This window comes from Spea bombifrons, chromosome 9, assembly GCF_027358695.1.
Source record: "Spea bombifrons isolate aSpeBom1 chromosome 9, aSpeBom1.2.pri, whole genome shotgun sequence".
NCBI classification, from domain to species: Eukaryota; Metazoa; Chordata; class Amphibia; order Anura; family Pelobatidae; genus Spea; species Spea bombifrons.
The window spans coordinates 13,576,524-13,587,477 of NC_071095.1; the positions used below are offsets into that span (position 1 = coordinate 13,576,524).

The 10,954-nt window shown below is 55.0% G+C and overlaps 2 protein-coding genes across 2 annotated transcripts in view; both read left to right on the top strand.

The window, feature by feature from the left end:
• The first annotated feature begins 6,419 nt into the window (after window positions 1-6,419).
• Window positions 6,420-9,044, top strand: FOS (Fos proto-oncogene, AP-1 transcription factor subunit). The gene is made up of 4 exons (XM_053474976.1): window positions 6,420-6,790; window positions 7,125-7,349; window positions 7,454-7,561; window positions 7,647-9,044. The coding sequence occupies exons 1-4, from the start codon at window positions 6,647-6,649 to the stop codon at window positions 8,277-8,279; spliced, it is 1,110 nt and encodes a 369-aa protein (XP_053330951.1). The 5' UTR covers window positions 6,420-6,646; the 3' UTR covers window positions 8,280-9,044.
• A 1,853-nt stretch (window positions 9,045-10,897) lies between these two features.
• Window positions 10,898-10,954, top strand: part of NEK9 (NIMA related kinase 9) — an 11,492-nt gene continuing 11,435 nt past the window's right edge. Inside the window, exon 1 of the mRNA XM_053474996.1 lies at window positions 10,898-10,954. This exon is cut by the window's right edge and continues 168 nt beyond it. The gene's annotated coding sequence lies outside the window, so the exon portion shown is untranslated.

The window sequence follows — 10,954 nt, forward strand, 5'->3', positions numbered from 1 at the left end:
TGCCCCATGCTGGTGATATGGGCAGGAGGTGCCTGTACCCTGTGCTTAGGGTGAGGGCCCCGCGCCAGTCGCCCCGTTCTGACGTGTTACCTGCCCCGTCCCATGTGACACGCACAGTTAATCAGATCCTGCCATCAGGACAGGGTTACGCAATGAAGACATGTCTTATCTGCTGTATGTTATTGCCGGGTTCTCAGCAGCCCTGCAGACACCAGAATAATCGCCATATAATGATTTACGGACGAGATCACAGTATCTGAACACGTAAAGTGACATATGTTGGTTATACAGACACGGCTGCGGCTGGTTTCCGAGGGCTGGTTTGTATGATGATCGGATCGGGTCAGAAGAAGCAATGGAGGCAAAACGTCTGAAAGACCCGAATCCCGTTACAGGACATTTAACCCCGTGAAGGAAAGGTGTCAGTTTTCATGTTCTCGGCAGCAGGTCTCTGATTGGTCACCTGGAAGGTGCTTCTGGATGAAGCTGTCATTCCCCGGGCTGGTTCTGATGACGGGTCCAATAGGCGGCTTGGAGATCACCTTTAAAAGCTGTTAATCGGGTTAGGGGGTAATATCGCGGGGTCTGTGATTCAGGAACAAACGCTAGAGGGGACATCTTCCTACAGGCTATACCCCCACCCCACACTGTCACACCTACTGAAGCATATACCCCCACACTGTGCCCGTCAGTGTCACACCTACTGAAGCATATACCCCCACACTGTGCCCGTCAGTGTCACACCTACTGAAGCATATACCCCCACACTGTGCCCGTCAGTGTCACACCTACTGAAGCATATACCCCCACACTGTGCCCGTCAGTGTCACACCTACTGAAGCATATACCCCCCACACTGTGCCCGTCAGTGTCACACCTACTGAAGCATATACCCCCCACACTGTGCCCGTCAGTGTCACACCTACTGAAGCATATACCCCCCACACTGTGCCTGTCAGTGTCACACCTACTGAAGCATATACCCCCACACTGTGCCCGTCAGTGTCACACCTACTGAAGCATATACCCCCATACACTGTGCCTGTCAGTGTCACACCTACTGAAGCATATACCCCCCACACTGTGCCCGTCAGTGTCACACGTACCGAGGCATATATACCCCCACACTGTGCCCGTCAGTGTCACACCTACTGAAGCATATACCCCCCACACTGTGCCCGTCAGTGTCACACGTACTGAAGCATATACCCCCCACACTGTGCCTGTCAGTGTCACACCTACTGAAGCATATACCCCCACACTGTGCCTGTCAGTGTCACACCTACTGAAGCATATACCCCCCACACTGTGCCTGTCAGTGTCACACCTACTGAAGCATATACCCCCCACACTGTGCCCGTCAGTGTCACACCTACTGAAGCATATACCCCCCACACTGTGCCCGTCAGTGTCATACCTACTGAAGCATATACCCCCCACACTGTGCCTGTCAGTGTCACACCTACTGAAGCATATACCCCCACACTGTGCCTGTCAGTGTCACACCTACTGAAGCATATACCCCCCACACTGTGCCTGTCAGTGTCACACCTACTGAAGCATATACCCCCCACACTGTGCCTGTCAGTGTCACACCTACTGAAGCATATACCCCCCACACTGTGCCCGTCAGTGTCACACGTACCGAGGCATATATACCCCCCATACACTGTGCCCGTCAGTGTCATACCTACTGAAGCATATACCCCCACACTGTGCCCGTCAGTGTCACACCTACTGAAGCATATACCCCCCACACTGTGCCCGTCAGTGTCATACCTACTTAAGCATATACCCCCCACACTGTGCCCGTCAGTGGCATACCTACTGAAGCATATACCCCCCACACTGTGCCCGTCAGTGTCATACCTACTTAAGCATATACCCCCCACACTGTGCCCGTCAGTGTCACACCTACTGAAGCATATACCCCCCACACTGTGCCTGTCAGTGTCACACCTACTGAAGCATATACCCCCACACTGTGCCCGTCAGTGTCACACCTACTGAAGCATATACCCCCCACACTGTGCCCGTCAGTGTCACACGTACCGAGGCATATATACCCCCCATACACTGTGCCCGTCAGTGTCACACCTACTGAAGCATATACCCCCCACACTGTGCCCGTCAGTGTCACACGTACCGAGGCATATATACCCCCCATACACTGTGCCCGTCAGTGTCATACCTACTGAAGCATATACCCCCCACACTGTGCCCGTCAGTGTCACACCTACTTAAGCATATACCCCCCACACTGTGCCCGTCAGTGTCATACCTACTGAAGCATATACCACCCACACTGTGCCCGTCAGTGTCACACCTACTGAAGCATATACCCCCCACACTGTGCCTGTCAGTGTCACACCTACTGAAGCATATACCCCCCACACTGTGCCCGTCAGTGTCACACCTACTGGAGCATATACCCCCACACTGTGCCTGTCAGTGTCACACCTACTGAAGCATATACCCCCCACACTGTGCCCGTCAGTGTCACACCTACTGAAGCATATACCCCCCACACTGTGCCCGTCAGTGTCACACGTACCGAGGCATATATACCCCCCATACACTGTGCCCGTCAGTGTCATACCTACTGAAGCATATACCCCCCACACTGTGCCCGTCAGTGTCACACGTACCGAGGCATATATACCCCCCATACACTGTGCCCGTCAGTGTCATACCTACTGAAGCATATACCCCCACACTGTGCCTGTCAGTGTCACACCTACTGAAGCATATACCCCCCACACTGTGCCTGTCAGTGTCACACCTACTGAAGCATATACCCCCACACTGTGCCCGTCAGTGTCACACCTACTGGAGCATATACCCCCACACTGTGCCTGTCAGTGTCACACCTACTGAAGCATATACCCCCCACACTGTGCCCGTCAGTGTCACACGTACCGAGGCATATATACCCCCCACACTGTGCCTGTCAGTGTCACACCTACTGAAGCATATACCCCCACACTGTGCCTGTCAGTGTCACACGTACCGAGGCATATATACCCCCCACACTGTGCCCGTCAGTGTCACACCTACTGAAGCATATACCCCCACACTGTGCCCGTCAGTGTCACACCTACTGAAGCATATACCCCCCACACTGTGCCCGTCAGTGTCATACCTACTGAAGAATATACCCCCATACACTGTGCCCGTCAGTGTCATACCTACTGAAGCATATACCCCCCACACTGTGCCTGTCAGTGTCACACCTACTGAAGCATATACCCCCCACACTGTGCCCGTCAGTGTCACACCTACTGAAGCATATACTCCCCACACTGTGCCCGTCAGTGTCACACCTACTGAAGCATATACCCCCCACACACTGTGCCCGTCAGTGTCACACCTACTGAAGCATATATACCCCCCACACTGTGCCCGTCAGTGTCACACCTACTGAAGCATATACCCCCCACACTGTGCCTGTCACTGTCACACCTACTGAAGCATATACCCCCCACACTGTGCCCGTCAGTGTCACACCTACTGAAGCATATACTCCCCACACTGTGCCCGTCAGTGTCACACCTACTGAAGCATATACCCCCACACTGTGCCCGTCAGTGTCACACCTACTGAAGCATATACCCCCCACACACTGTGCCCGTCAGTGTCACACCTACTGAAGCATATATACCCCCCACACTGTGCCCGTCAGTGTCACACCTACTGAAGCATATACCCCCCACACTGTGCCTGTCACTGTCACACCTACTGAAGCATATACCCCCCACACTGTGCCCGTCAGTGTCACACCTACTGAAGCATATACCCCCCACACTGTGCCCGTCAGTGTCACACCTACTGAAGCATATATCCCCCACACTGTGCCCGTCAGTGTCACACCTACTGAAGCATATACCCCCACACTGTGCCTGTCAGTGTCACACCTACTGAAGCATATACCCCCCACACTGTGCCCGTCAGTGTCACACCTACTGAAGCATATACCCCCCACACTGTGCCCGTCAGTGTCACACCTACTGAAGCATATATACCCCCCACACTGTGCCCGTCAGTGTCACACCTACTGAAGCATATACCCCCCACACTGTGCCCGTCAGTGTCACACCTACTGAAGCATATACCCCCACACTGTGCCCGTCAGTGTCACACGTACCGAGGCATATATACCCCCCATACACTGTGCCCGTCAGTGTCATACCTACTGAAGAATATATACCCCCATACACTGTGCCTGTCAGTGTCACACATACCGAGGCATATATACCCCCCACACTGTGCCCGTCAGTGTCACACCTACTGAAGCATATACCCCCCACACTGTGCCCGTCAGTGTCACACCTACTGAAGCATATACCCCCCACACTGTGCCCGTCAGTGTCACACCTACTGAAGCATATACCCCCACACTGTGCCCGTCAGTGTCACACCTACTGAAGCATATACCCCCCACACTGTGCCCGTCAGTGTCACACCTACTGAAGCATATACCCCCCACACTGTGCCCGTCAGTGTCACACGTACCGAGGCATATATACCCCCCACACTGTGCCCGTCAGTGTCACACGTACCGAGGCATATATACCCCCCATACACTGTGCCCGTCAGTGTCACACCTACTGAAGCATATACCCCCCACACTGTGCCCGTCAGTGTCACACCTACTGAAGCATATACCCCCACACTGTGCCCGTCAGTGTCACACCTACTGAAGCATATACCCCCCACACTGTGCCCGTCAGTGTCACACGTACCGAGGCATATATACCCCCCATACACTGTGCCCGTCAGTGTCATACCTACTGAAGCATATATACCCCCATACACTGTGCCTGTCAGTGTCACACATACCGAGGCGTATACCCCCCACACACACACGGTGCCCGGTGTAAAATGTCAGGCACTTTAGGGTCAGGGCCCACCGGCAGCCTATAGTTCCTTGCAGTGATTGTATCTCGTTCTGAAAGGACTGGAGAGAAATCCATGAAGGGATACATGATATCATTTCCAGTACTGGGCTCCCCCCTCCTGGGGCTGCTGGAAAATCGTGCTGAACTTGTACAGATCTCAAGTGATGTCATCGAAAGCAAAGGGAATCCCTGCGCGGGCGGGGAGCCGTGGAATCCCGGATACGGCTTCAGGGATATGGGAGGGATTCCGGATCGAGACGAGAAGACAAACAAACCAAGTCATTTCAGGAGATGTTCTGTGATTAGTGGGGCGCTTACCCTAACCTCTAACACTCTTTCCTCCCCTGATACCTCCCCACCCTGTTGCCCCTCTTTTCTAGGAGGTCTGGGTATCACCGGGTTCTACAGCTCTAAAAGCCCCGCTAATGTGTATAGAAATGGCTTTATAAAGGAAACTGTGAATATAAATGCCCCAGCCGGTGACACCGAACGCAGGGTGTTTTATGCGCACGTGATGCTGACTGGCTATGGGCCATCCGGTAACGTTAAGCTGGGACAGTTGCCGCGTTATGGAAGCAGCACCAAGTACATCGGTTGCTTTGCAGAGTTGTGACATAATGTTCTGTTTGCTTCTCCCCAAATGCTATCTAACGTGGCACTGTGCGTGCGCAGCCGCTGTAGCGCATGGTGGAGACTTTGTGCATGGTTAGCGAGTGTGCGATCGCACACCAGGACAACACGGGATAACACGGACTCAGCAGACGTGCCACCGAGGGGATGAATAATAAGTGTAACCGACTGAGTGCACACAGACAGGTGTGTTACACGCGGTGTGTATTGTGCAGACATGCGCGTTACACGCCATGTGTGTTATACAACTCATTCTTTACAGCGCACACAGGCGTCTCTCCCTCCTCTCTCCCCTCCAGCGTCTCTCCCTCCCCTCACTGACTCTGTCACTTGGGGCTCTTCCCGGCAGCACCGCCCATTGCAGTCTGACTCCTCCCCTGAACAGGATGTTTTCCATTTAAGGTTATCTGCGTCACTGGATTCCCGATTCAGGGCTTGAACCATTCGCGAGAATCCACGGGGGTGTGAAGCGCCTTTCCGTGGATTCGCTCTGTCTGCTGGTCGCTGGAGGGATTCTCAGTTTCTCGCGGAATGTGAATTCGGAAAGGGAACTGTCATTGGGCAAGTCACAGCCGGCTGCGGAAGACAAAACACACAGAAGCGTTCACACCCCACTCCCTGATGGAATAGTCCGTGACGTAACTCCATTGAAAAAACCCCTTTGAGTATAAAGGGAGGCGAGTCAGCGTGTTCCAGCAGTGAGCTCTGATAGCTTAGCTGGTGTGGCACGGTGTGGATTGAATTGGTGCACCGGCAATCACTGACAGCTCGCACCGGCAATCACTGACAGCTCGCACCGGCAATCACTGACAGCTCGCACCGGCAATCACTGACAGCTCGCACCGGCAATCGCTGACAGCTCGCACCGGCAATCGCTGACAGCTCGCACCGGCAATCGCTGACAGCTCGCACCGGCAATCGCTGACAGCTCGCACCGGCAATCGCTGACAGCTCGCACCGGCAATCGCTGACAGCTCGCACCGGGAATCACTGACAGCTCGCACCGGGAATCACTGACAGCTCGCACCGGGAATCACTGACAGCTCGCACCGGGAATCACTGACAGCTTGCGGCGGACACCGGGAGCACTGCGGTCTCGCTGCCCAGTACCGAGCACCATGTATCAAGGATTTTCCAGTAATACCGAGTATGAGGCCACCTCATCCCGCTGTAGCAGCGCCTCGCCTGCTGGGGACAGCCTGAGCTACTACCCGTCTCCGGCGGCTTCCTTCTCCAGCCTGGGATCCCCAGTCACCCCACAGGTAAGCGCTCAGGGCGGGGATGGCACATGCCGGTAGATCCGTAGTGTGTGTGTGTTGGGGGGGGGGGGGGGTAGATTTTGCGCAGTAAGCGCCCCCTCTCCCTCCGTGTGTAAATCGGATTCATTGATAAAAACAGAGTTCATTCAGGAGACTCCTGAGCGGCTCCTGCGTCACTAGTGACGTCAGAGCTATATTTATCCCACTGTCTGGCATGCTGGGAGTGGAGGAGCTGCCTCCTGCATGTTATTATGTAGTGGTTGATATGGTGCCGGCATATTCCGCAGCGCTGTACGCAGGGCACGTCCTCATCGTCTTCTCATCTCTTTTTCTGCAGGATTTCTGCACGGACTCCAGTGGCAGCTTTGTCCCCACGGTCACAGCCATTTCCACTTCCACGGACCTGCAGTGGCTGGTGCAGCCCACCCTCATCTCTTCAGTAGCCCCATCTCAGCCTCGTGCCCACCCATACGGATCTACCCCCGCCTACGGTCGAACTGGAGTCCTGAAAGGGTCCGGAGGCAGAGGGCAGAGCCTGGGCCGCAGGGGGAAGATGGAGCAGGTAACTATCCAGCTTGTTTCTGTGTGTACAATCGTTTTGCGTGACACACAAGTGGTCACCGTCTGTCTTCGTGATCTTGACGGTTCGGTCTTTTCTTTTTCCAGCTTTCTCCAGAAGAGGAGGAAAAAAGGAAAGTGCGACGGGAACGGAATAAGATGGCGGCAGCCAAGTGTCGTAACAGGCGTCGGGAGCTGACGGACACACTCCAAGCTGTAAGTATTCGAACAGGTTCTTAACGCACGCGCTCGGCGACTGTCTCTATCTTTGATGGCCTCCTAACAAAATGTGTGTCTGCAGGAGACCGATGTGCTGGAGGATCAGAAGTCTGCGCTCCAAGCGGAGATCGCCGGCCTCCTGAAGGAGAAGGAGAAGCTGGAGTTCGTACTCGCGGCCCACAAACCCGCTTGCAAGATCCCCCATGACCTGGACGGTGACTTTCAGGACTTCAGCTCCTCTCTGGACCTCGGTCTGATTGCTGGCGTCTCTTCTGCTGCTTCCACCCTGGAGACGTCGGCGGACTCTCTCTTCCCTCTGAGCCTTCCTCAGTCTTCCATCTCTGAGAAGGAGAATCCGCAGCTGCAGGTCTCTCTGGAGCTCAAATCCGAGCCTTTGGATGACTTCCTCTTTACCTCTCCTCATCATCCTGGAGCGCCTGACGCCGCTCGCTCCGTACCGGATGTGGACCTCACCAGCTCACTGTGCGCCTCTGACTGGGAGCCCCTGTATAACACCCTGTCTGCAGACATGGAGCCTCTGTGCACGCCGGTCGTCACCTGCACGCCAACATGCACCACTTACACCACTTCCTTTGTCTTCACGTACCCCGAGTCGGAGCCGTTCCCCAACTGCGGGGCAGCGCATCGCAGAGGCAGCAGCAGCAACGAGCAATCGTCGGACTCTCTCAACTCTCCCACCCTGCTGGCTCTGTAACGCCAAAGGAAACCAGTGCGACGGCCGGCAGGAGGCCGAGCCCCGAGCGTCCCGCTCCCAAGGCAATACGGCTCGCTGCTGCCTTCCTGCTGCTGTGTGCGCGGCGCATGTCTCGTACGACATCACGTGCCTCGGTGCTTCGAATGAACTCGGTGTCTCTGTCGTGTCATTGCCGAGGACCGGTGGTGTTGGACTCTCTTGGCTTGACGTGGTGGCTGCGCCTGCGCAGCGGGTGACTCCTGCTTCCAACTGCCGCCATTGCCTCATAACTCTTCCTGACATGTAGCACTGACACGGACCTGGTTGTGAACCTCGTTGATATGTAGCATGACGTCTGGCCTCTGACCGCAGGCTGCGTGTGGCCCTAAATGTTTGATATGATTTGGGTAACTTGTGATCCCTCTTCCGATTCCCTGAGCGGTGCTGCCGGCTTGGTGTGTGATCCCGTGTAGCATCTACCGAGCCCGCACGCATGGCTACTTGGTGCTGGCGGGCCCCGGCTTCCGGGCGGGCCCCGCGCTCTGCAGCTGTAGCAGCCGTGACTTCATCTTCTACGTCTGGTATGGACATTGACCTCATTGGAGTGAACGTGCGCTTTATTTTCACTGTAATCCCGTCTGTCTCTTCTCGAGTTTTCCATGAAAACGTTTTATTTATTGTAGACGGTTATTTAATTTATGGAGATATTTATATTTTTATTTTGTATACCTGACGGAGCAGAACCGTAACTGTATCTTGTCTATGAATAAAATCTGATTGCTTCCAGTGCGTGTGTGAGTTTGAGTGTTGTGTTTGGGGGGGGGGGTTACACTGTAAGGGCCACACACTGAGTTCATTTGGCACCCTGCCTGCTGGGGCGAACATCCTGGGGGGTGACCTGACAGGGCCACTGAATAATCCCATGTGGCCTGTACACTCTGTGGCCCCGGGGCCGGGAGCACGGGACCCACTCTATGTGGGTTACACTGTCCCGGAGTGACGGACGGCAGACGGTCTCCAGATTCCGGGGGAGCTTCGTTCTGTCCGCCAATGACTTTATGGGTGCCCCTTATCACGTGGGTTCTGTTACATGGGAACATGGGATCTCGTTAACCGGGTGGGAGGCTTAAACCCAGTGAGCTTGGAAGGGCCCCGGCCGAGCACTCACGGCCATGTTAGTGAATTGAGGTATCTTGGTTATTCTGAATAGGAAACTGCCGACACCGAGGAAATAATAATAGTAAAGGGGGGGGGTCAGTTAGACAGAAGCCAAGCACCCCCCGGCACGTACCGGCCGCCCCCCTCTACGTGCGGCACGTACCGGCCGCCCCCCTCTACCTCCGGCACGTACCGGCCGCCCCGATCTTTCAGAGCCTGCGGGACGTCTCCCGATCACGTGATGCTGCTCTTGTTTGGTTTCCGTGGTAACACGTTGCAGCTCGTCAATGCCGACTTGGTGACGTCAAATTTCCGGCACCATATAAGGCCGTCCTGTCCCGCGTAGAGGACGCGCGTTACGTGCGTGGTGTGGCCAGATTGACGTCACGCAACGACTGTTGCCAAGACGACGGTGTTTATTTTGTGTAACGTCACGAAGCCCGCAGGCTTAGCGGGGACACCCCTGGCCGGGATTCCCTTTCTGGTTAATGGAGGTAAAAGCAGGGAATCTGCCCCTCATCCTCGGCTGTGCTGGGGGGGGCAGGTATTCTACCAATGGAGGGGTAATAGCTGCAGTGACCTGCCGCGCGGGGGCAGAATCTGACATTAACAGGGACTCCTGGTGCCCCAGACAGACCCCAATAGGGAGCGCGACCCCCGAGAGCTCTAAAAGCCACTGCAACGAATGAATAAAAATCCCTCGCCTTCGGGAGAAGCTGCAGCGCAAGCCCCCTAAGCAGTCCCTTAAAACCTAATTCAGCGTGGCCACGGATATGTAGGGACCCCGACGAGCACGCGTGTGACCGGGAGTAGAACCAAGTCACCGACACGTTTCACGCTTCATTATTTAGAGAATAAACCCCCAGTGGATTGGCCTCACGGCGCCCCCTACAGGCCGTTCCTCTAATAAAGCGAAAAGCATCCGCCGGCCGGGTCCGGCCACTAAGGGCCACCGGACGCGTCGTTCGGGAAGACAGCGGATTGGCTCAAGTGCAGATGCGTTTTGCTATCTTGTGTAAGGATGTTGGACGCCATTCGTGTTCCAGACATCTTCACAATCACTCCACTTCACATGTGACATCATCGGTGCGTGACATCACAGGTCAAGTGGCTTCGCAAACAGAGGATTGTGGGTATACTAAATTACATTTATTTATATAGCGCCAACTCGTTCCGTAGCGCTGTTACAATCCATGGAATAATAAATGATGAGGTTACTATTTATTATGCTTATTACACACATGGTAACTGGGGGTATAAAGTATGGGGGCAGTTTAATTTGTCCCTAAGGCCAAATTGCTAAGGGACAACAGGCTTTTTCCATTCTGCCCCTGAGGGTTTATTGTCCCCTTTCCCCCTCAGCCCACCGCTCTGCCACCCTCCTTTCCCCTCTGCCCCGCTGGGTGGTCCGCCTCCGCAGCCTTGTGCCCGGATCCAATATGGCGCTCGGGCCGTCTCCCGAGTAGCCGCGCGCCAGGGGTCAGCCGTTCCGGGTTACAGGGAGGCCAAGATGGCGACAGGCAGCCGCTGATGAGTCC